Source organism: Schistocerca piceifrons, chromosome 3 (assembly GCF_021461385.2).
Source record: "Schistocerca piceifrons isolate TAMUIC-IGC-003096 chromosome 3, iqSchPice1.1, whole genome shotgun sequence".
NCBI classification, from domain to species: domain Eukaryota; kingdom Metazoa; phylum Arthropoda; class Insecta; order Orthoptera; family Acrididae; genus Schistocerca; species Schistocerca piceifrons.
The window spans coordinates 332,190,450-332,217,818 of NC_060140.1; the positions used below are offsets into that span (position 1 = coordinate 332,190,450).

General features: G+C 39.1%; 1 protein-coding gene across 1 annotated transcript in view; it reads left to right on the forward strand.

Annotated features, from left to right (window-relative positions):
- LOC124788632 (fatty acid synthase-like) overlaps positions 1-27,369 on the forward strand; it is a 507,799-nt gene that overhangs the window by 115,284 nt on the left and 365,146 nt on the right. The window contains exon 5 of the mRNA XM_047255903.1: positions 15,578-15,778. Within this exon, the coding sequence (XP_047111859.1) occupies positions 15,578-15,778 (201 nt within the window). The remainder of the gene's footprint in view (positions 1-15,577; positions 15,779-27,369) is intronic.

Below are 27,369 nucleotides of genomic sequence, written 5' to 3' on the forward strand. Positions count from 1 at the left end.
AATTAGGATGGCTGGAGACGGGATTGAACCGTCGTCCTCCCGAATGCGAGTCCAGTGTTATAAAGTTTGAGAAGTAAGAGAGAGCTCCTGGTGAAACTAAGGTTTTGAGAGTGGCTTGTGAGTCAGGCATAGATAACTCAGTTTGTAGAGCATGTTTCCACAAAAATCAGAAGTTACAAGTTAGTGCCTTGAGCTGGTAACAGTTTTAATCTGCCAGGAAGTTTCAGAACTATGTTGTAATTATGAAGCAAGACTCCATTTATACACAATATGTGATTCTTGATTACATATATTTTAAAAATAATATTAACATAGTTGTGGATAAAATGAAATGTGGTAGTTATGAAGGCAGCCTGATGTGGTCTAGAAGAAATACGACTCATTTGTGCAATGTCTGTAGGTGGAAAGCCTGTAAGGGAGATTTGTTTCATGCTGAAGGGGAAGTAAGTTGTTGATGTGCTAGTATTGTTGAAGAGCTTAAGACTGATAAAATGTTTTGGCAAGGATAGGAGAAGTGGACACTGTTATTCAAGAAAATGATCCAAAGAGCTGAAGAGGACCAAGTGAAATATACTGGAAAGCAGATGCCTCTGTTGTTGATGGATAAGGACAGATCGCCTTGATCCTGTGTACAGATATTAAGATATCAAATGAAGAGGTGCCAGAAAGAATATTATAAGACTACAAAAACTGTGTATACTGAACTGTGTCCATGAGGTGAACAAAGTACTATATGTAGTAAGTATTTGAAAATTGTTTACCAAGATCCCAGGCCAAAAACCAGTATCTGATTTGTGAGGTGATTCTACATCTGGAAATAAACCAAATAAGTCCCATGAACATGTGTCCAGTTTATGACTACATATATACATGAATGATTATGAAGACAAATGTGAATTTTATTTACCAAAATGCTGTGTAAGTGCTGTGATAGTCAGAATAGAGGAGGGACTGATGACTGATCCACCCTACAAGAGGTGTTCAAAAAGTCCCTCACCCAACTCAGTGCACTTGTCAGTGCATTGGAGGGTGTGTTGTGTTTTGCATATTTGTTTTGTCGATCTTTAATGCAGGCAAATACATGCAGGTAGATCTTCAGTCAGGAAACATGCTTATGTTGCGTCTGTCATGCGATTTTGTAGGAGTACGTGCCCTATCACCAGATCATCAGTCATACCACACCAAATATTTACTGAGAATCTAACTTAGAATCTTGTTTCCATTGTGTCATGTGGGTTCTCCATCACCCATGTATGAGAGTTGTGGGTGTTCCTGATCCCATTGAGTAAATGTTGCCTCATCGTTAAATAAACTTAATTGCGTGATGTCTCTGTGTATGGCCAACCATTCAGAAGATTGTTGTCTGCTTACTGAGTCATCTGATGCAGATGTTTCACAGGCTGCACATGGAAAGGATATAAGCCCTCAGAATGTAACGTGTGACATACTCAAGTTCGTGGAATATCGAGCTGACTGCTAATGCACCATGTACTAGTGGTGAGACTCCAATGCACCATTGCAGTAGTGTCATCCCTTTTTCAGCTGACTAGACAGCCTCATGTTCTGATGTTACATGTACACGAAGTAGTGTTCTGAATTTATGTAGTGTTTGAAAAACCCCGGTATACTATGGCGTACAGATTAATCGATCAGGTAAACGTCTCTGTTGTCCTGTTGCAGCCGCAAGGGCACTGCCATTACAGTACTGATACACAGATACGCGTCTGTGTATTCTTCTGGGTGAACATATGCGAGATGGCGTTATTCGTGGACACAGTGGTTCAAATGGTTCTGAGCACTATGGGACTTAACATCTGAGGTCATCAGTCCCCTAGAACTTAGAAGTACTTAAACCTAAATAACCTAAGGACATCACACACATCCATGCCTGTGGCAGGATTCGAACCAGTGACCGTAGCAGTTGTGCAGTTCCAGATTGAAGCGCCTAGAACCGCTCGACCACACCGGCCGGATGGATGTAGTGGACTTGTTCAATTAAACAGCACCGTAGCATGACATTCATTTGATCTCCTGTCTGCTCACTGATCCAATCCACACTTACGCACTGGGTATGCTTGCAGCTGTTGCCTCAATGTGATGACACAGTGTTGCCGTACGTTGGAGAACCCTCGCACCTGTTTTGGAATGGATCATTCATCTGCCCCACCATTATTCTGTCCGTCATAGTGCCTACACAGAATTGTGGTAGGTAATATTCACATTTGCCTTCAGATCCATTCATGGATGTGTGTAGTCCTCTTACACTCCAACTATGTAAGGATCGAAAATCGGATACATGTTCATAGGACTTTTTTGGTTTTTTCAGATGCAAAATCACTTCACAAATCATGTGACATTACCTGCTGAGTCCCTCATCCTTTGATAAACTGCAACTGCCATGATATAAGTCACACTCATGTCAGCTAGTCTTGTGAAATGGATGATTTTTTTTTATGTAATTTGAAAAAAAGACACAAGGCTATGTAAATTAAAGTCGAGAATAAGACAGGGTTATGTAAATTAAAGTCATAGTGATATTAAATGCAGTGTGGTCTGATTTGAAATTGGTGCTTTCCTCAATCATAGCGATAGCAAACCCCAGAAATGTTATTCACTAAAAGCTGTAACTGGAATCTTTTGAAAAAAAGAAGTAGAGTGCAGTCTGAATAATGAAATAGAACAGAAATGTATCTGATTACTTACACTATATTCTAATACACATTTATTTACAAATGTTTCACAATTGCAAACAGTCTTTCTGAATCTTATCTTTACAACTTAAAACAATCCCTCTTGTATTCCATCTGTTTTTAATATCTCACTTTATCCCATAACCATTTCCATGTCCATAGGCCAGTGTCTGTCTGTTAACAATGCAGAATAAACCTAAACATTTTTCATTTCTGTAAAATGACAGAAAAATTAATTAATTGTATTCTTACATTGCAAAAACAAGAAACATCATTTATTAAGCACAATAACACTACTGCTGCCCATTTTAAAAAATTCAATGTTCCTGTTTAGGTTTTTTTCACTCACTCATTGGGGTCACTTGTGTTAACTGTTGTGTTCTTTCCTTCAAGTTACCATTATACACAACAAATAGTCATGCCCTCATCTGTCACAGAGTGTCTCTTCATCTCTTCAATGCTTGTGGCATGGAAAAGAAATAAACCCACATTAACTACGACTCCCTCTTTACCTACATAGTTTAAATCTTTTTATTTACATTACATTTCATTTGGGTGTGAAAAAAAACCCTCAGGGGACACCACCTTAACATAGCACTATCCCTGTGGACAAGGAGGTTTGCTTGCTCTGGATCCGGAGGGCTATGCTGGCGGTAGCGTAGCTACCAGCAGGGTCACCCAGGCCAGACGGGCCAAAGGGGAGGAACCAGACATAGTGTGTCCCACAATGACCTATCATTAGCATGCCTCCTACCCTATCCTATCCTAAACCTCCGCTTTTTCCTTACCATTATCAGCCCTTGCCAGGGATATGGTGAAGTCCTTAACTGCAGCTACGGCGGAGAAGAACATCTTTGGTACGACGCAGCTGGAAGAGGAGGCACCCTTTCCCTCCTAAGGGCAAATGAGGAGTGGAACCACTGCCTTGTGGTGAAGAGGGATCTTCAAAGGCTGTGGGAGTAACCCCTGAAAGAAAATCCCCATATATGTTAGGCTTAGCAGACCAGCAGATGAGAAAAAATTGTTATTGCTTTCAATAAAAGAATGAGCCTTGGATTAAAAATACCTAAGTAAACAGCACTTCTTGTACCCCTGGAACAAATGATGGCTCTTCACAGCCTGAAGAAAAGCCAAGGAACACAAGAAGATACACTAAACAAGAACAGAAGACTAGAGCCCAACAAAAAGACAAAAACAAGTTGAGAGTGGGAACATCAAATGTAATAACGTTGACAGGAAAGACTGAAGAGATTGTAGACATGATGGAGAGGAGAAAGATTCATATTCTTGGCTTGAGTGAGACCAAGTGGAAGGGAAAAAACTATAAACTGCTGAGGTTATACTGGCAGGGCACAATAAAGAGGCAAAAAATAAAGTGGGGTTTGTGTTTCACAAAGACGTTGACCCAGTTACAGATGTGAGCTATGTAAGTAAAACAATAATTAGAGCAAGAGTGAACTTGGAAAAGAATAGTTTTACTATACTCGAAGTGTGCGCACCTCAGCAAGGGTGCAGTGAGGAAGAAAAAAACGAAATTCCTTGAAGAACTGGAAGACCAAGTAAGAGAAGATACTTTACGATAATTGGGGATCTGAATGCTCAGATCGGCATGAATAGAATTGGATATGAGGGGGTGATGGGCCGTTTTGGATATGGAAGATGAAGTACTAAGGATGAACAAATTCTAAATATGTGCATAAGGAATCATCTTTTAGTGAAGAATACATTCTTCAAGAAACAAGGTAGCCATAAGATTACTAGATATGGCTGGGATGGCAAATCTAAGACAGTTATAGATTGCATATTAACAGACAAATTAATTGGAGGAAAAGTAAGGTACACTAAAGTCATACCAAGTGAGTTCTCGGATAAGGACCACAGGCTACTAGTAGCTGATCTAAATTATAAGAAGAAAAGTTTGAATGCTGTACAAAGAATGCCAAAAATTAAAGCATGGGAGTTGAAAGAAGAAGAAAATAAGAAAAGTTTCCAAAATCTAGTAGCACAAAAATTGCCAAAAACAGAAAGGGGTAGTGTAGAGGAAGAGTGGAACCTATTTAAAGCATCAATCATTAACAGTGCTGTGCAGATATGCCGCAAGACAAAGGGTAAAGTGAAAGACAAAGAAAGTAGTTGGTGGAACAACAGAGTGAAAGACCCAATTAAAAAACAAAATATGCCAAAGAAAAACATGGAGTTTGAATAAAGAAATCAGAACCAGGGGCTGGTGCCAAAAGATGAGCACAAGGTAACAACACTGGAGAAGGAATATTGACAGAAGAAACTCCAAGCAAAGAGAATTGTGAAAGAAGAAAAGGAGAAAAGTTGGAAAATATTCACCCAGGAACTAGAGCAGGATGACAAAGGGAACCAAAAACTCCTGTATGGGGATATCATCAGGGACATAGAAGGTATCAGAGAAGAGATGAAGAATTATTTTGAAATCTTACTCAGTGGGGAAAGTGTACAAGAAAAATACACCAAAGTCATTGAATTAGAGTAGGAGCAGGATCCAATCTCTTGATTAGAAGCTGAGAATTCCCTGAAACAGATGAAAAGTGTGAGGGCGGCTGGAGTAGATGAGCTGACAGCAGTTATGATTAAAGCTGCAGGAATCCATGGAATACAGCGGTTACACTTTGTGCTGGGGGTGATATGAAAAGGAAACAAAGTGCCAGATGAATGGAAAAAAGGAATTATAATACCATTGCTCGAGAAAGGTAGTAGAAAGAAATGCACCAACTACCGAGGAATCACACTGTTATCACACTGCCTTAAGATAATGGAAAAGGTCATAGAAAAAAGATTGCAGAAAATTCTAGAACACCAATTAGAAGAACAACAGCATGGATTCAGAAGTAATAGGGGAACAATAGATCTCATTTTCTCCCTCCATCAGTTAATGGAGAAGTATTGGGAAAAAGGAAAGGACCTGATAGTAATATTCGTGGATTTCTAAAAAGCATATGACAGTGTACCAAGGGATAAAATATGGGAATGCTTGAGAAAACATAATGTTTTTCCCAGGTGCGTTTCAAGTGTGGAACCACAAAGAAGTAGCTTAAAGATGGTTTGATGAATCCTCTGCCAGGCACTTAATTGTGAATTGCTGAGTAATCATGTAGATGTAGATGTATATGAATCACAGTCTAGCTTTGGCATGAGCACAAGCTCATGAGGAGGGTGTTGGATCTGGCATGTCTGCAATCACTTCTGTCCAACCTGGCTTTCCAATCATTTAATGAGGTTTAAGAAGACTGGGAAGTATACTAAAAGTGTTTAGCATAGCATTTCACACAGAAAGTGACACCGAGTGCCCCAAGAGTCATGGATCTTTTTTTATTATCAGCAACTCAGATTTCTCTTGTGCAAAAATTGGCCAATGAGCAAAATGACCCCAATTAGCAGAATGACCAGTGTTGCTCTTAACCACTATAACTCACTTTTAAGTGAACACTTTTTTACAACAATGCTGAAGGTGGCCACTCATTTAGAGCTCCTCCAACACTACAGAGCAATATCATTGATCTGCAGGGTCTGAGATAAAATGCAATTTTATGTGTTCTCGTGGAGGATAATACACAGAATCATTAATACATGACATGATGAGAACATTAACAACAAACAGTTGAGTGAGTGCTCAAGCATTAAGGCAGTAGGATCATTCTTTTGCTGAAGTTTTGCATGTTGCTAGGGCTTTCGACATTTCACAAGCAGCTCAGGCTACCTTTTATATATCAGAACAGTCATACTGATCAGCTAATGTGGTTTGACCCAGACTGTTTATCTGTGAAACTGCAAAATTGCTGCACAATTCAGGTAGAAGTGGAGCAGCCTGCACTCAACCAGACAGGCATTAGACCCTGTGCCGTCACAGTTTCTCAGCTCAGCTACTGAAATTTTTGTGGAATGACCAACTGTTTTGATTTTTTGCCTTTACATGCTGGACGTTTTAGCCCACATTATAACGATTTGTGTCAACAGCATTTTGGCCACAGCCGAATAGCAGATGTTTAATTGAGCCACCAGAGGATGAGTGTGCCTATGCAAATAAACGACATCACAAATTCAAGGGCAGTACCACACCTGTCAGAAATGACTCATGATACTCCAATTTTATTTCTTTTTGATTCAGGAGTTCCAATCTCTATTAATCAACCTATGTATCTCCATCTCGGATCTCCACTATGCTGTGGCCTAACACATACCATGAAATCCTGGTACTAGGACAGATAGCTCTGGAATTAATGTGTAAGGAAGTTACCTGAAACCTTCCTTTCTTTGTAGTGGCAGAACCCTCTGTGGAAAATCCTTTTCACCTTGACGCCTATACAATATTTGGGCTTTATAACCAACATCCAGTGTTTCACGCAATTTGGGTGCATAGATCCTGAGAATTCAGTACCTAGAACAACCGCCTCTGGCCTTAATAATGGCCTTGATATGCCTGGGCATTGAGTCAAACAGAGTTTTCAATTGGTGAGAGATCTGGAGAATGTGCTGGTCAGGGCAGCAGTTGAACATTTTCTGTATCCAGAAAGGCCCGTACAGGACCTGCAACATGCGCTTGTGCATTACATTTTCACGCAATTTGGGTGCATAGATCCTGAGAATTCAGTACCCAGAACAACCACCTCTGGCCGTAATAACGGCCTTGATACGCCTGGGCATTGAGTCAAACAGAGCTTGGATGGCATGTACAGGTACAGCTGCCCATTCAGCTTCAAAACGATACCACAGTTCATCAAGAGTAGTGACTGGCATATTGTGATGAGCCAGTTGCTCGGCCTCCATTGACCAGACGTTTTCAATCGGTGAGAAATCTGGAGAATGTGCTGGCCAGGGCAGCAGTCGAACATTTTCTGTATCCAGAAAGGCCCGTACAGGACCTGCAATGTGCGCTTGTGCATTATCCTGCTGAAATGCAGGGTTTCGCAGGGATCGAATGAAGGGTAGAGCCACGGGTCATAACACATCTGAAATGTAACATCCACTGTTCAAAGTGCCATCAATGTGAACAAGAGGTGACCAAGACCTGTAACCAATGGCACCCCATACCATCACGCCAGATGATACGCCAGTATGGCAATGACGAATACATGCTTCCAATCTGCGATCACCGCAATGTCGCCAAACACGGATGGGACCATCATGATACTGTAAACAGAACCTGGATTCATCCAAAAAAATGATATTTTGCCATTCATGCACCCAGGTTCATCGCTGCATACACCATCGCAGGTGCTCCTGTCTGTGATGCAGCATCAAGGGTAACAGCAGCCATGGTCTCCGAGCTGATAGTCCATGCTGCTACAAATGTCATTGAACTGTTCATGCAGATGGTTGTTGTCTTGCAAACGTCCCCATCTGTTGACTCAGGGATCAAGACATGACTGCATGATCTGTTACAGCCATGCGGATAAGATGCCTGTCATCTCGATTGCTAGTGATACGAGGCTGTTGGGATCCAGCACGGCATTCCGTATTACCCTCCTGAAGCCACCGATTCCGTATTCTGCTAACAGTCATTGGATCTCGACCAACGCGAGCAGTAATGTCGTGATACGATAAACCACAATCTCGATAGGCTACAATCGGACCTTTATCAAAGTTGGAAATGGGATGGTATGCATTTCTCCTCCTTACATGAGGCATCACAACAACGTTTCACCAGGCAACACCGGTCAACTGCTGTTTGTGTATGAGAAATCGGTTGGAAACTTTCCTGATGTCAGCACATTGTAGGTGTCGCCACCAGCGCCGACCTTGTGTGAATGTTCTGAAAAGCTAATCATTTGCGTATCACAACATCTTCTTCCTGTCGGTTAGATTTCGCATCTGTAGCATGTCATCTTCATGGTGTAGCAATTTTAATGGCCAGTAGTGTATAACCAACAAGCTTGCATATGCATGCTGAGCTGACATACTTTGATTTATCAAAATATTAGTATTTCGATTAGAAAACGGACTGGTGTTGTAATCTCTGAGTGGCCACCAAAACTGTGGACAAGAAACAACTGGATCACCCTGTTGCTGAGCATGCCACCCAACATGCCATTCTTAATTTCAATGACTGCTGATAATCTGGCTTCAGTTGCCAGAGACTGTGGCCATGTGTGTGTGAGTTGCATTTATGTGTGTGTGTGTGTGTGTGTGTGTGTGTGTGTGTGTGTGTGTGTGTGTGTAAGTCTGTTGTCTATTTTTGACAAAGGTCTTGTTGACCAAAAGCTTATTTTGTGACAATCTTTTTGTTGTGTCTATCTGTGACTTAGCATTTCTGCTATATGGTGAGTAGCAACTATCCTTTTCATAACATTGTTACAAATAGCATTGGGGGTCACTATATGGCATAGTTACTTGGATGGTTTGGAACAGCGTATTGTGTTCACCTTTAACATGCTTAGCATAGAACAAGAAAATTATTCGTAGGTAGAGAATGAGACATTTACAATTATATTTGGAATTCAGAAGTTCTGCATTTTCCTGAATGACAATGAATTACATCTGGTCACAGACCATAAAACATTTTTGTCCACATTTGGCCCTAGGTCAAAGTTGTCTGAATGAACATCACAGAGATTACAACACCAACCAGGGTGTTTACTTATCGAATTACTAATATTTTGATAAATCAAAGTATGTCATCTCAGCATGCATATACCAGTGCACTATCAAGATTCCCTATAAATACAGATGAGGAATTGATAGAAAAGAAACTGTTTGCTTGTTTACTGATTCAAATCAATACAGTCAGTGGAAGAGTTTTCTTTCACTTCCAGCACCCACACTCCAAGATCCACTATTGAGACAGGTTTGCCATATTGTGCACACCAGCTGGCCAGATGAGCTTCCTTCAGTAACCTCAGCAGATTTTTTTTCTTTTTCATGACACCTTGCCCTTCATCTTTTCAAAGTTACCTGTTATTGAATGAGGATGACAATCAGTACTGAGCAGCAATTCTGGACAGTCTGAGAATCTGCGCTACTATACATCGCAACTCCTGCTTCAGTCCCACTGGGGCATTTCCAGAATGATGAATCGTGCCAAAGAGTATGTGTATTGGTCATTTGTAGATGAGGATGTTGCACTAGTGGTCAAAAATATCAGGGTTGTCAATCTCAGAAACTGGTACCATCCCAAACTTACCAGTTATGACCTATGCCTACCCAGTCATTACACTGGGTGCATGTAGATTTTGTGGGGCCATTCTACGGGCCATGTGGTTGATTTTGTGCCACATCTTAGTTTCACCCTGCATCTAATGGCATTGCATAACATTCTGTAAAAATATTTATGAAGCCGATGGAAAAAAATATTAACATCCACTCCTACTGATTCTGCACCAATCTCCTTCTTATCCTTTTATAGGCAACATGATACAAGATCAAAATCTGCCACAGGTTCTGCAAGGATGCCACCATCATTCTTTTCTAGATTTGTTGTGGTGTCTATCATATGAAAAAAGAAGAGAAAGTTATACCACTTGAGGTGGGTGCCCTGTCTGAGACACATTCTGGCATATGCCCATCTGTGTATGTGGCTCCACATCTTCACAGTAAGGCCACCAGCTGGTCCTGGTGGTGACACTTAGGTGCATTCTTTGCAAGCACTGGAACCAGCTTTATTAGTGCCATCTGGGGTAAGCTTTGCCACCAGGACTGTCAAGTTAGTGGAGGCACTCTACATCACTTATTTCAAGGACAAACGAAAGGAGATGTAGTGTACAGTTCCAATACAACATCCCAGGTGGTGGACACCTGACATTCCAGCTTCTCCAGTTGTTGAACACCTGTTGGGATCTGGACTCAGATGACACACAGGACGACCTCCGATCTGAGTCAGGTCTGATGTCAGACTCAGAGCTCACACAGGAAACAATAGCAAACCAAAAGTCTGAAGTACCATCATTTCTCACATCTCTTGAACCAGACCCGGAACCAGCTCCTCTACCACTACCATCAGCATCTGGAGCAACACCCCAGCCTTCACAGCAGGCAGTGCCACACCCACCTTGTTCTCTACAATGACCATGGAGTGAGGAATCTCCTAGTACCACTGGATGTATAAGTATGCATATGACCAGTGAGATCACTAGTGCTAGTGCATGGTGATACACACCCTGGCACCATGTCATGTGGGTAAACAACAGCAGTAGATTTAAGAGCTGCTGTACCATCTCAGCCTCACTTGTCCCAGCTCACTGATATGTACTACCTATTTATCATGACCTTGCAATTTTTGGCTATTTTCTTGACAGTAAATTGGGCTCTGCTATTCGTGGCAATCAATGTTTGACTTGCACATAGAGAGGTCTATTTTCATAGTGTGAGGCTGTCTCTGTTCCAGCCATATGATGTGCTTACCATGAGTGCACTAACAGCATGTGCATACACTGAGACAGTGAACTGCTTGTTCATCTTGGTTTTAGCACTCAGCAAAGTGCCCTCATAAGTCCAGTTCCAGCATGGCATAGTATTTTGTTACCAAAAACCAACTATTTTATGTCTGCTACTCCAACTATGCAGGTTTCAGTGAACTTCAATGATGTACAAAAAATCATAGGAAATTATAAATCTTGACTTTTCTTGAACAGAAACAAAGATTTATAGAGATGGGCACCTCTTGGCAGTTAAAGTGCACTGCAGATTTACTGAATAACTTAAAACATAAGTTGCAGAGGACGATAACTTTGCCAGGTTGGGAAGCACTCTAATACAAACCATTCTCTTAGTGCATGCACATGCTGTTGGTGCACCCATTGTAGGCACAATATGTGCTTGAAAGGAAAGTGGAGCTAGCACCAAACTAGGAAAATAGACCTGTCCATGTACAAGCCAAACATTAGTGGCTGGAAATAACAGAGTACAATTCAGTGTCCAGAAAATAGCCGAGTATCGCAAGGTCATTGTAAAAAGGCTGACCAGAGACCAGGTAATACACATAAGCAAGTTGTGACAAGTGAGCCAAAATGGCCTGTGACAGTCCTTAAATCTTTTGCTGTTGTTTACCCATGTGACCCGGTACCATCAGATTTATTACTTTGCATCATGGCTAGCGACCTCATCAGAAGCAAGTGTAATTATTTCAGTTGATTCATCAGTACATGTGGCTGGGCTGCAAGACAAATGGTCTGTTGCTAAATCCTAATAAAATCATTATTATTTACTTCTGTACAAAACAGAAAAAGAGACAGAACCAATCAATAGAAAGGATATAGGTGACTCAATTACTTGGAGTGCAAATAGATGAGAAAACAAACTGGCCTTTTCATTTTTTAGATATCTGTAAGAGACTGAGTCAGTTATTCTTGCTTTACATGTTGACACTATGTGTGAAGAATGTAATATTGTAAAAGCAGTGTGGTTATTTTCTTACACTGGTTGAGTATGGCATTGTTTTATGTGGTAACCAGCTATATAAAATACAGAGATGTTTCAAATGAACAGTAGATTTCATGAACATAACACATGGAGAAGAAATAATCTGCACAATGAGTATAAAAATCTGAGCTTAGTGCACGACATTGGAACAAAGTTTTTTAGAGGTCTTCCTGCGCACATAACCACACAGACTAGCAACAAAATTAAGTTTAAGAACTCACAAAAATATTCTTGCTGAAAAAGGCATTTCATAATTTACATCATTTCTTAAAAAATAGCTGAACACTGTGAGTGTAATATTATATGACTTTAAAATTATTTATGGTGGTCTGATCACTAATAATATAATTTTCCTTGTGCCTTATATAGTTTCTTAGTGTCTATGAGAATATAAATTGTAATATAATTATGAATTTGAATTCCTGTAATGTTATTTGACTCTGACAGTAATTATGCTGCAAAAATTCTACTATAGATATAAGGACTGACTCATTTTGTGTTCTTGCAAGCCCAACACAGTGGGACCTCCGGAACATGAAATAAAATTAAAACACATTGAAAATGTGTGTTCATGAGTAATGAAAACGTTTCTGGACCACACCCGACATGAAATATTTTTGTAGATTCTTTGTACATATAGTACTGATTTCATGAACTGAGCTGTTGCTTTGAAAAAGCGCTATATTATTTGTGGCAGTTTCATCAGAGAATAATGTATTGGGAAGTGACAGTTAATATCCATATTTCCTTTAACAGGCAAGATCTTCTTAAGTGCACACTCAAAATAATTTGCATTACATGCTATTGGACTCCGACTTAAATATGTTCCAATCCATATAGTTTATATGTAGACGTTCAAAACTGGTACTTAGATAACGTTAGAAGACAAACACAGTAATACTTTGGCTGTGTATTCCTGCCACACCAAACTCGTATAACACTTCAGCCATAAATCGCTCTAACAATTCCACTGGACTATTTACATCACAGTCTTTAATTTACATTTGTGCACTTCAAATAAAGAATTTCACAAATACAGTAGCTAGTTCTTTAGGTATATATTTGAGCTATAATCTCTACTTTTCAGAGAATTCTTGCTACCTTATAGTCAGGTCAGGATGGTTCTCCTGTCAGTCCATCAACATCTTTGACAATGAGAATTTTAGCAGGAGGCAATAATAAGTGTAAAAACATTGAATATCACATATTTATGTATAAATTGATAAACATGGTGCAGAAGTATAATGCATAGAGCGTATTTTGAGCGTGTGACTTTAGTACTTATTTGAAAGTATTTTCCAAAATTGATAACTGCAGTATGGGCTATTTGTTACAGTGGAAACAGAGGTAATTAATCTCATTAAGGAGATGCATACAGGAATCTCTGTCTTAACTTTGCTGTATTTAGAATAATCAAAATTTAGAATTTTAGTTATTTCATTAAATCACCACTTCAGGCCAAATAAAACACATTACTGAATTCAGATAAATTAGGCTCACAAACTATCAATCTATGTTTGGCTATTGTTGAGTTTTAGGAGCTTCAGAATTTAAATGTTATTGTGTATATGAACAAAAAACTTGAATGCGTTAATACAAACAAGAAGAAGAAAGGAACATTACAAGTACGCTGATGGAATAGGCTAGCTATGCTTCAAGTTCAGTGTTTGAGATAGAGCCTACAGTTTTCTTTTCTTTTCGAGTTGAGCTTCTATGGTCTGTGGTGATAACAACCAATTTTATTTTAGCATCTAGGTCTTGTTCTTGTTCCAGCTTTGACTTCCAGCCAGTATCTTCTGAACCCACCAAGAAGTTCCTGTTTATACTCTTAGGACAAAGGTCCTCTGTGTCTTTTGGAGGTTGATGCCATTTTAAAACCAATCTTCTAAATGTGTTCCTGTCAGGAATTTCTCTCTCTGAGTTACCAATCTGCCTAAGATCATTTTCACATTCTTTGACAGGTGTTGTTGATGACAACACCTGTTGGCAGCTGAGGATTTCATTTAATTATCATTTATTCTAGAGAAGCTGCACGGTCATCAGTGGTATCTGTTCTTTTGAGAACAGTTACTATCTTCCCCCTAAGGTAAGTCTTTCCGCTCCCGGGATTGGAATGACTCCTTACCCCCTCCCTTAAAACCCATATCCTTTTGTCTTTCCTTCTCCTTCCCTCTTTCCTGACGAGGCAACCATTGGTTGCGAAAGCTAGAATTTTGTGTGTATGTTTGTGTTTGTTTGTGTGTCTATCGACCTGCCAGCGCTTTTGTCTGGTAAGTTTCATCATCTTTCTTTTTATATATATATATATATATATATAGAGAGAGAGAGAGAGACACACACACACACACACACACACACACACACACCGAACTCTTACGGGAATCGTCACTTTAGTGTTTGCGAGTAATGAGTGGGTGGGCAAATATCCGTAAATATCTGTTAGGTACATTACGTATGTAGATTGTGGATAGTTGGAAATGTGGGTCTTACGTAAAGCATGCAAGGGATAAGCCCCTGCAGTCACGCTATTCATCTGTGTCCTCAGTGGCTCAGATGGATAGAGCATGTGCCATGTAAGCAGGAGATCCCGGGTTTGAGTCCCGTCGGGGCACACATTTTCAGCTGTCCCCATCGAGGTATATCATCAACACCTGTTGGCAGCTGAGGATTTCAATTAATTATCATTTACTTCAGAGTTTTGCTGGGCTGCCCTGTTTTATAGAAACTTTTATGACATTATATCAACTCTGTAAAGCTGTAATCAATACAAGATAAATATTTATTTTATCTGTGTACTTTAAGTGTAAGTTGCTGTTTGAAACTATCAATGATTAATGCACTGTACCTTTATTTGTCTAGGAGCATTGTGTCAGAATGGCTTGTTGATATTCTGTGATCTGTTTGTATTGCTTGGTTCAAATATGTTGACCACTGGTCATTTTCTAGTGTGCTTTATGTTTAATATTTATAATATTATGAGAACTGGAGTGATACTTTAGAACTATATTATGGTGTAATATTTTTATAATTCATTGTTATTATTGCTGTTGTTAATATAATTTTGTTTAATGAGTTTATTAAGATAAAGACAGTATAAGTAATTAGCTGTCCCAGTCAACGGATGCAGTTTAAGGGAATTTTGGACAATTTATACAAGAATGGCTGGACGGGTATTAGTATTTGCATCTTTCAAATACTGGTCTTGGAGCCTTCTAATTCTGTCTCCTGATTCCATAACTTTCTTTTGAAATCTAACTGGTGGCAAACTGAAAAAGTAAGACATATTCAAACTTCAGTGCAAGTTAACAAAGTGATACTTCTTTTCTCAGAGCAGTGGTTTTTGTAAGAGTGTAGGTGCTATTTTAAGCATATTAGAGTACTTCAGCGGTTATCAAAACAATTCTGTATCAGTTCTCATCTTTCCTCGTTGACATAAATTTAAAATGTCCAAAATTTTGTATTATGGTGCAAAACACTCTCAACTCTTTTTATGTTCTGTCATTCAGGGCCAAGCATAATGCTTGACACTGCTTGCTCATCCAGTATCTATGCACTAGAAAAAGCTACCTCCAGCTTTTATGATGGAACATGTGATGCTGCAGTGATTGTGGGCTGTAACCTGCTACTCAACCCCCTTACATCATCAATGCTACAACTCATCAATGCAACAAATACAAGAGGCTGTTGCTGCAGTTTTGATGAAGCAGGTATGTATTGTTGCTATTATGAGAAATTAGACTTGATAACTAATACAAAGGGAGAAAATGTCCATCCCCAAGTTACTAATCCTTGTTAGATGTGTTACAGAAAAGTTGATTTTTTTAAAGAAATTGCTTTTGAAATGAGCTGTTTAATTTTCATTTCATATTTATTCCATATTACACGTTGAAACAAGCTACACTTTTATCAGAAGCACCGTACCTCAGCTTTCAGTCTATCAGATTATGCTTGAGGTCATCCTTTTCTGATGCAGTTCATGAATTTCAGACTGTGATGAAGTGCATTTTCCAAAGGATCATTGGTTATTAACTGACAGTTTCCTTGTGTAAGCAAATGATTCATTAGTATAATCATATTAAGTGGTTTTCATGCTGAGTGGTTACATCATCAATTTCTTCCCATTTGTATATTTTTAAAATGCAGAATTTATTGCCTCTACATCAGTCAGTGCAGTTTTCATCACTCACTTACTGTGCGCACTCACATACTGTGTGCAGATATCATGTCAGTCCAGTTCCTTATTGTTCTTTTTACATTAAAGTGACCATCCTCTCCTATGACTCTTGACACCATACCTCTATTGTATCGTCTGATCCCATCACTGTTAAATTAATTGGCAACATAGGTCTCCTTTCCTCTATTATCATAGTGGCTACTACTTTGTTGGTGGGATGGACTGTGCCCACTCATAGTTTATTGGTGGGCAAGAAGAAAATGTCTCTGCCCACTATTTATATCAGTGAAATTCTGTTTGTGTTGCAAGGGTAAAAGTTTTGCTATAATGTACATAAGTTTTCAATTTTATCTGCAGAATAGTTTTGTTTGTTAACCTTTCTAAAGTAATGGTGTTATGTTGTGTGTGTTTTATTAACATAGATGAATTGTAATATCATGACATCATAAATTTCTTTGTTTTGGATTATGAAAATTCATCCAAAGTTAGTGGATATTCATAATGAGGCTCAGGCTGATTACACATATACTTTAAGAAGAATGTAATAATCTCAGTTTCAGAGAACGCAGGCGCTGTCAAATATGAATACTATTGAACCGTCAACTTCATATGTTTGCAAAATACTGACACAAATTATTTATAGAAGAATGGAAAAAAACTGGTAGAAGCCAATCACGTAGGAAGATCAGTTTGGGTTTTGGAGAAATGAAGGAACAGGCAAGGTCATACTGACCTGTGACTTATTGTAGAAGATAGTTTAGAGAAAGCTTTTGACAGTAATGGCTCGAATGCACCCTTTGAAAATCTGAAGTTAGTGGGAATAAAATCTTGGGGATTAAAGGTATTTACAAACTTGTACAGATGGTAGACTGCTGTAATGAGGCACAAATGACTTCATAGGCAAGCATTGTATAAGAAGAAAGTGAGACCAGTTTGTAGCTTATACTCACCCCCCCCCCCCCCCCCGGCGGCCTATCCCATTATTCAGTACATACTTTGAGCCAGCAGTAAAGGAAACCAAGGAGAAATTTAAAGAGGGAATTAAAGTTCAGGGAGAAGAAATAAAACTTTGATGGATTCTAATGACAGTCTAATTCTACATCGTTTTTCCAGCCAGCACAGTGTAGGTGCACAGGTGTACGTATGTGTGTAACAAAAGCAAAATAAAAGTAATAGAATGTAGTCAAATTAAATAAAGCAATGCTGAGTGATTTAGATTAGGAAATGAGTTACTAATCTTAATACATGAGTTCTGCTATTTTGGCAGCAAAATAACTAATGATGGTTGGAACATAGAAGATATAAAACGTAAATTTCAATTTAAGCATTGGGAAGTATTTCCTGAAGGTATTTGTCTGGAGTGTATCCTTGTGTAGAACTGGAACATCGAAACAGGGATAATAAACTTGAACCAAGAAGAGAATAGCTGCTTTAGAAATGTGGTGGTGCAGAAGAAGGCCAAGGATTACATGGTTAGATTGATTAGCTATTGTAGAGGTACTGAATCTAATAGGAGAAAAAGATACTTCTGGCAGAACTGGACTAAAGAGGGATTGGTTGATAGGACACATAGTCACCAATTTCATAACAGAGGGAAGTGTGAGGGATAAGAATTGTAGTGGGAGACCAAGGAATGAATACCGTAACCAGGTTCAGATGTATATCAGGTGCAGTCATTATTCAGAGATGAAGAAGCCTGCACAGGTTAGAGAGGCCTGGAGAGCAGCATCAGACCAGTCTTTGGACTGAAGACCACAACAATTTTGTGGCTTCTAAGGGTGTTGGGGCACAAACTAATAACTGCATTGCTGAGAGATCATATTATGTGATCCAATTCTGTGCTGTGAAGCAACCTGTGCCACCAGGATCCTTCCCACCAACACCATCTTTTGTGAATTGTGCAGGTAGGGACTCTGCAATATAACCTATGTTCTCGTAATCCTACTGGCATCAACCTTTGTTAGTCATTGTCCTTACCTATTTAGCTCCTCCTCTGTTCACATTCCAGCACTATACAGCCCTCTATTCCACTAACGCACCCACAGTCTTTTTACTTCTCTCCTTTTCCGCTACCCCCCCCCCCCCCCCCATCTAATCTACTGTCCCTCACCCCTACTCTGCTATCTCTCCTCCTTCCCACCCCAGCCCCCTCCTTTCCTGCTCTGCCTGGTTGCTTCTCCCATCATGTGCTACTGCTCACAGTCTGGCCTCAGCAGCCAGAGACTGTGGTCGTGTGTGTATGAGTTGCATTTGGGCAAGTGTGTGTGTGTGTGTGTGTGTGTGTGTGTGTGTGTGTCTGTTGTCTATTTCTGGTGAAGGTCTTGTTGGCCAAAAGTACACTTTCCTACAGACTTTTTGTTGTGCCCATCTGCGACTCAGCAACTCTGTTATATGGTGAGTAGCAACTATCCTTTTCATACTATAGGGTGCTTCAAAAAGAATCATCTGATTTAAGAAAATCATAGCAGTTATGTTATATGAGATATGTGCATAAACAATGTACTGTTGGAAAGAGCAGACTCTCAAGTTTTACTTGGTTCCCGCTAGGTAGCTAGGTAGCAGCAGTGTGCACCTTCCTCAGATCTAGTAAAAGTGGTGTCAGGCAACAGAAAGCATTTTATGTTCTACATTTTGTGCAGTGTGAGTCAGTAGAAACCGTTCAGCGTGACTTTTGTACTAGATATGGTGTGGATCCTCCTGCACCACAGAGCATTAGACAATGGCATGAACAATTCTGAGAAACAGTTGTTTATGTAAAGGCAAATCACTGGGCCCTCCCTGAATGTCTGACACAGATGTCAAATGTATCTGCCATAGTTCCACGAGCAGTCTGCAGAAATCTGTTCGCCATGCAGCTCAACAGCTCAACATGCCTGATCTCCATCCAGTGTGTGATGTGTCGATGTTTACACATGAAACCATACAAAATTCAGCCACTGCAAGCTCTTTGTGAAGGTGACAGACAACAGTGTATGGAGTTCTGTAACTTTGTTCTTGACAAGATGGAGGATGACAGTTTTCTTCAATGCTTAGTGCATAGTGATGAGGCAACATTCCATTTAAATGGAAAGGAGAACCGTCATAATGTGAAAATGTGGGGTATGGAACAATCACACAAAGTCGTACTGAGACATTGCATAACAGCAACTGTGGAATCTGTGTAGTGTGGAAACAACTTGAATATTCCATTGGCATATACCATGCATCTCAAGTGGGGCATATTGAACCACTATGAAAAGGTATGAAAAAAAGAAAAACTTTTTGAGTTTACCATTCATCGAAGAAAAAAATACATTCTATATGTTTATCAGTTTCAGAAATATAGACGTGCCAGATCAGATGATTCTTTTTGATGCACCCTGTATTGTAAATTTTTTTAAGAGTGGTACTGCACTGACAAACCAGTGCAATGAATGTTGATATTTCACTACATAGTTAAGAATCACTAAGATAATGTGTCTCACTGTGGTCAGTATTTTGCAGATCTTACACTTAAAGGATGGAATCTACTCACTGGAAATAAATGATGAATTATATTTATTAAAAAGGAATTACATTATAAAATAAATGATTTATTTACTTAAAATACAAAATCGTACACTGGCTGGAGGAGAATTACTCTCCTTTGCCTCATACTGACAACACACAAACCATGCTGTACAATGCACTCCCCATAAGATAGCAGGAATGGAGGAAATGCATCCCACACCCATTTCAAATGCTCCCTGGCTGATATTGAATGTGAGTGCCCCAGACAGCTTAGTCAGAAACAATTGCATTTGAATTCTGTGTCCCAAAGCTGCAGGAATGTCACTGCCACCGAAGCTTTGTCATTACACTATAAGGTAATTGTCACAGTAAGGTCAGTGAAACTAATACTGTGCATAGCCGTGGACTATTGTGTGATGGAGAATGGGACTATTGGCTTAACAGCTTGGATCACTTCTTCCAGTTTAAACAACCCACTGATAAACTGCCACACACACACACACACACACACACACACACACACACACACACACACACACACACACACACACAACAGATGCTTCCTTCTCATCTTGGAGTCTGAGTGGCCCGTGCAAATATTCTGATGAATTGTAGAAGGAGTGGCTAACAAGGTGTTCTTTACTTTACTTTTTAATATTTGAAGATTTTCAGTATCCTACCTCATGTCTTGGGCAATCTGTTGTAGACTTTGTGATGGAACAGATCTGAATTTTGTAGTCTGTCCTCAGTAGCATCAATTTTGATCACCATAGAGTTAAAAATCTAATTGAGTGTAGGATAGTGTTTGTTATTGATGTACGTGACACAATATTTTTGTTGACATTAACACTCACATTTTATTTCATGCGCAGTTCACTTATTAATTATGGTGACCAGTTTTTACATCATGAAAGATAATTAGCACAAGTCGTCAGGCTAACATCCACATTTGTAGTGGTCAAGTTTTTAATTGTGACCCAAAATAAACATTTCATATTTATATGAAATTGTTACAGTTCTCAGTTATCACAGCTGCTGTTAAAGACAAGTACACTCTGGTAGTTCATTTAAATCAGTCCAAAACATAAATCACTGAGTCTAAAAATAGCTCAATCTGATGACAATGATAGTACACAGTACTTGTTGATCACATCACAGTTCAGGCAGAGTATTCATTAATCTTACGTACTGAATTCACTCAAAAGTAATTAAATATTAAAGTTCCTGAGATTTGCAATTTTAGGTGCTCATATTTTCCTGAACAGGATGTACATAATTATGGTGTGGGACAAGCAACAACAGTGCACACGTCACAGGTGTTACTTGTTTGCATTCAAACTGTGAACTGACTACTTTGATTGATGTCTAATAGACAGATATAAGAATAAATTCTTATTTAGAAAACTACATAATAGTTTGAAAAATGGCTAGGTTGGAATTTACTGTTCCTACATCTGCATCTGTATCTATACTCATTCAAGCAACCCTGAGCTGTATGTCAGAGGGTACATCCCATTATATCAGTTATTTGGGCTTCTTCCCATTCCATTCATGTATGGAGTGCAGGAAGAATGATTGTTTGAATGCCTCTGTGAATGTGGTAATTATTCAGATATTAGCCTCATGGTCCCTATATGAGCGATATGTCAGGGATTGTAATATATACCTTGCATCGTCATTTAAAGCCATTTCTTGAAACTTTGTTAACAAACTTTCCTGAAGTAGTTTACGTCTGTCTTCATGAGTCTTCCAGTTCAGTTCCTTCAGTATCTATGTGACACACTCCCATGTGTCAAACAAAACTGTGACCATTCATGCTGCCCTTCTCTGTATATGTTCAGTATCCCCCGTTAGTGTTATTTGGTACAGGTCCCACACACTTGAGCAGTATTCTAGAACCAGTTGCACGAATGATTTGTAACCAATCTCCTTTGTAGACTGATAGCACTTACCCAGTATTTTACCAATAAACTAAAGTCTGCTACCTGCTTCACCCAATACTGAGCCTAAGTGATCATTCATTTCTTATCTCTACAAAGCATTTCATCCAGGTACTTGTATGAGTTGGCTGGAATTGTCCAGCAGCGACTCATTGATATTATAGTCATAGCATACTATGCTTTTTTGTTTAGTGAAGTGCATTATTTTACATTTCTGAACATTTGAAGCAAGTTGCCAATCTTTGCATCACTTTGAAATCTTATTAAGATCTGTCTGAATATTTATGCAGCTTCTTTCAGTATCATAGCTAACTACATCATCTGCAAAAATTCTGAGGCTACTATCAATATTGTCTGCAAGGTCATAGATATACAACATGAACAGCAAGGGTCCCAACACACTTCCCTGGGGTACACCTGATCCTACTTTTATAGCTGACGATGACTCTCCATCCTAGATAACGTGCTATGTCCTTGCTACCAAAAAGTCCTCAATCCTGTCACAAATTTTACTTGATACCCCATATGATTATACTTTTGACAATATGGATAGGTGTGGGACTGAGTGAAATGCTTTTGAGAAATCAAGAAATACTGTGTCTACTTGACTGCTTTAATCCAAAGCTTTCAGTATGTCATGTGAGAAAAAAGTGCGATTTGGGTTTCATTTGATTGATGTTTTCAGAATGCATGTGGGTAGGCATTGAGGAGGTCATTCGTTTCAAGGTACCTCAATATGTTTGAGCTCAGAATATGTTCTTGGATTCTATAACAAAACAATGTCAAGGATATTGGTCAGTAGTTTGGTAGATCACTTTTGCTACCCATCTTGTAGATGGGTGTGACCTGTATTTTTTTTTCCAAGAATTAAGCACAGGTCTTTGTTTGAGTGATCTATGATAGATTCTAGTTAGAAGAGGAGCTAACTCAGCTACAAATTCAGTATAGAATCTGATGGGGATTCCATCAGGCCCTGGAGCTTTGTTCAGTTTAACAATTTCATCTGCTTCTGAGAAACGCTGACACTAATAATAATTTCATTCAGTTTTTCATTGGTAAGAGGATTAAATTGAGCCAATTCTCCTGGGTTTTCCTTTGTAAAGAAACATTTGAAAATGGAGTTAAATATTTCAGCTTTTGCTTTGCAACCCATAATTTCAATTCCTGTGTCATTTGCTAGGGACTGGATCTTAACATTGGTACCACTAACAGCCTTTATATACCACAGGAATTTCTTTGGGTTTTGTGAAATATCATTTGACAATACTCTGTCATGGTAGACATTGAAGATGTCATGTTTTGCTCTCTTGACAGCCAAATGCATTTCATTCAGCATCTGTCTATCTATAGCCCTAACTTTGTTTTACCACATTATGCAGTAACCTCAGTTTCCTTAGAAATTTCTTTACAGTGACTGTATAGCATGGAGCTTCCCTCCCATAATGCACTGTTCTACTGGGTACATATCTGTCTGGTGCATGGTCAACTATTCTTAAACTTGAGCCATAGTTCCTCTATATGCTCCTGCCCTTGCTGCAAGTTTCAAGTTCCTCATTGAGATGTGACACTACCGATTTTTTATCTAGTATCTTTCTACTTGTTTTAGTTGTCCTTTGTACTTTGGTAATCATTGTTGACACAACCACCAGTTTTGATACCACTATTGATGTGAACATCCTCAAAGAGGTCTGGTATATTTGTTGCCATTAGATCCAATATATTTTCTTCATAAGGGGGGTTCCTAAGTAGCAGTTCTAAGTAGTTTTCAGAGAAGGCATTTTGTAATGTTTCACAGAACGTCTTATCATGCCCATGGCTAACAGAACTGTAATTTTCCCATTTAATTATTGGATGATAAAAGTCTCCATTGATGATTACAGTATTAGTATCACAGAACAGCATTACAGAGTTTTCAATAAACTATGAGAATCACTGGAATTACAAAAAATGTTGCTGGTTACAAATTTAGAAAAATAAGAGCAGACTACTTTTCTTCTGTTATGTGAACTACCTCCTTTACAGGAATGCATACCATATTTCAAATGATGATAGATCACATGAATTTATTAATTAGCGATCTAATTAATTAATACAGAATGTCAGTTTTTATGGAAAAATGAAGGTAACAAAACTAAGTCATCAAAGTACAAAATTTAATAGTGGTTTTAATGAAACCTGCAACGGAAAAAAGGGTAATTCATAACTTCCAGTTTAATTATTGCAGAAGATAATTATTTCTCTGTAATTTAAATTACTTTACAGGAAAGTTGGAAAGCTATACTTTCAAATGATGTAGACCACTTCATGAAATTATCCTCATTGACTCATAGGCTTTTGGCTGTAGTGAACTGCTGTGCTAACTTTAATTAACTGTACATTTTAATTAACAGTGTCCTAATGATAACTAATAACATATATGGAATCAGAGCACTTGAAACAATAATGTGAATAATAAATTCCAGAGAAATGCAAGCTAAACAAGAACTTGAGGTTTACAGGTAGGTGCTACATTTTACTAGATATGATGGTAAGTCAAAAATTATCTAGACTTTCTTAGAAACACTTTTGTAGTAGTTGCACTGTGTTCCATGAGTGAGTGTTTACAGTTGGTACTATGGTGATGCCATGTGCCTCACTTGACCTTCACTGCACCAGAAGTGAGCTGGCAGTGGCAGCATAAACATATCCACTCCAATGGCAGTTTGGAGGAAGGAAGAACGAAGCGCAGTGATATGATTTCTTTGGTCAGAAGGAGTGAAAGGGCTTGAAATTCATCATAGACTGTTACCACAGTAGGGAGACAGAATATTGCAGTGGTCAAATGTTTTTGAGTGAATGAGAATTTCAAAAGTGTCCAGAGAAATGTGATGCACAAAGAGAAAGCATAGCACCCGTCAACATCCACAGTGGCTGACAAAATGTAACAAACTCAATTGATGACTTTGATGAATGGGTGAGATACTATTGATGGTGTAGCATCTGCATTGAACATCCGTCATGGTTCTGCCTATTATATCATCCATAATGAACCTGGCTTCCTTAAAGTTTGTTCTTGATTGGTTCCATGACAATTCACTGAAGAACACAAACTCGAACATCTCAAGATCTGCCAATGCTTAGTCGACCATTACAACAGAGAAGGCAAGTTGTTTTTGGAATGAATAGTGGCCTGTGATGAAATGTGGACTTATCACTACAAGCCAGAATCAAAATGCCAGAGAATGGAGTGGAAGCATCCCAGATCACCAGAGAAGGAAAAATTCAAGTCTGCAACATGAACAGGAAATGATATGCTAACTGTGTTTAGGGACGCAAAAGGGCGTATACTGAAAGAAAAGATTACATGGAGAAGGGGAAAACCGTGAACAAAGACTATTACTGTGCACTGTTGACCAACAAACTTAAAACAGGAATTCACAGCAAACAGTGAGGTCTTTTGTCATAAAAGGTATTGCTGTTTCACGATAACGCCCATCCTCACACTTCTCAACTCACCCTTGAAGCCATCCAGAAATTGGATTTTGAGTTGCTGGAACATCCATTGTACAGTTATGATCTTGCTCCATCAGACTTTCAATTGTTTGACCCCTGAAAGACACTTTATGAGGTCACTGATTTACCTCAGACACAGAGGTACATGAAGCCTTGCACCAGGGGCTTTGCAACCAACTGGAAACCTGTTTGACAGGAATACACAAGCTTATGGACTGCTGAACCAAGTGCATTTCAAAGAAGGGAGACTATATTGAAAAATAATGTGTAAATCAAACTGTATTTTTTAAGCAAATAAAGTATTTTATGAAAAGTCCAGATAACTAATTTTTGACTTACTCTCATAAAGATGTTGAGCCGTGTGCAGCTCACATTCATGCCATTTGTTCTTTGGCATTTTGTCACATCGAATGGTGTCTTGTTTCTTCCTTACTTATTGGCATAACAAAGTTGCTGGCTTGCCTCCTTGAGTGGCAGCAGCAGTGCTTATCGATACTGGTACTGTTGTACTATCTTTGGTGTGGCTGCTAGTATTTCTTGGTGGTGGTGGTGTGTGTGGTGGTCAGTCGGTTGAGATGGAGCATCAAGGAAGTCTCCGCGGCGCGGAGCCAGGCCAGGACCGCTGGCAGCATGCATGCACTGTCGGATCGTGAGGCACTAGCTGCGAGAGCGACCAAGTTCATTTCCCACCGAACCTGTATGCTGAAGCTGAGTGATCAGTTAACCTGTTATGAAACCTCAACTATTGTGAAATCTCTTCGTTCATTTGCGGTTGTTGCTCCCTGGGCCGTTCGGACTAGCAGCAACGTATGATATGTTGGAGTCAGCGAAATCTTGCAGCCATCTTCCTATACTGTGGTTAATTATTAAATTGACTGTTATTTGCCAGTGAAGTGCACCAGTGGTATTTTCTGCCCTGTGGTCGCTAATGCCCCATTTACCTGCCCTGGTGGTTAGCGTAGTTTTCCAGCAGTGTGCCTTTCCTCATCGTGTTGATGCTGTCTGGCATGGCATGTAGTTTGGCAGCCTTTTAAGTTGTTTGGTTCATGTTTTGCTTAGAGTGATTATTGTTCAGTTGGCTGTTTTTAGACGCCAATTTCTGAAGATGTAGTGCTGTTCGTATCCTTATCCTCGTCCGATATTTTCCATCGTTGTGCCATTGGTCGGACGGAAGGAAATTGGTGAAACTGTTGGTCGGTCCTTGGGCCATCTCTAGTTTGGGTTGCCATCAGATTATTTAACTTCAACTTTTGGCTGCCTGTCTCACCTCTCGTTACATTTGAGCTTCCTTCTCAGGCCGACCCTTGGAACGCTTCTGGGCACCACTTGTTCTGTTTGTTTTAGATTGTGCGAGGCCTTCGGCTGTGTATTAATTCAGTTCTTTTTAAATGTTATATAAAGACCTTCAATCATGTTAAATTAAAATTTTGAGGATTGATTTTATTTTTAAAAAATTTTTGTCCTTGAAATTTGTTCTATCTGAAATTGTTTGTAATCCAGGCCTTAAGCTGTTAGTTGTTCGATGTGTTATATGTGGCCTTCAGCTGAGGATTTACTTGAACCCCTTTTAATAAGGTCTTCAGCCATGTGTATTCTTTAAAGGAAAATTTTTTACAAGAAGGAAGGGGTTTATTTTAAATTGTTTGTCTGACTTGTTGTTCAGGCCTTCATCCGTTGTTTTAGATTTGTTTGTGGCCTTTAGCCACGTAATAAGTTAATTTTTCTGTAATTAGGCTTTCAGACATTCTGCTGCAAGTTTAAAAAGAAATTTCTTGGTTAGAAAAATTGTTTATTCATGTGTTTTAATTATATTTGTCCTTCAGACTGTAGTGTAGGCATTCAGCCGCTAATTGTTTTCAATCACATGTTTTTTTAACTTTTATTTTTTTAATTTATTATTATTATTATTATTATTATTTTAATTTCGAAGTCAGGCATTCAGCTTTTCTTGTTTTTGGTGTGGTTTTGGGCCGTCAGCCCAGAAAGCATATCAAGTTTTCTTTAACTAGGCCTTCAGCCATATTGTCTAGTTGTGATCTTTTAAAGCAATGTGCAAATAAGTGGTTCTTAGAAAAATAAAGTTTTGTGTTTGATTGCGCAACTCAGTCACTGTTTATGGCCCCATCCACAATCATAACTTTATTGTGTGCGCTCTCTGAGTGCCTACCAACCAGGTTTCAGATGTCAAAAATAAGGTAAGATT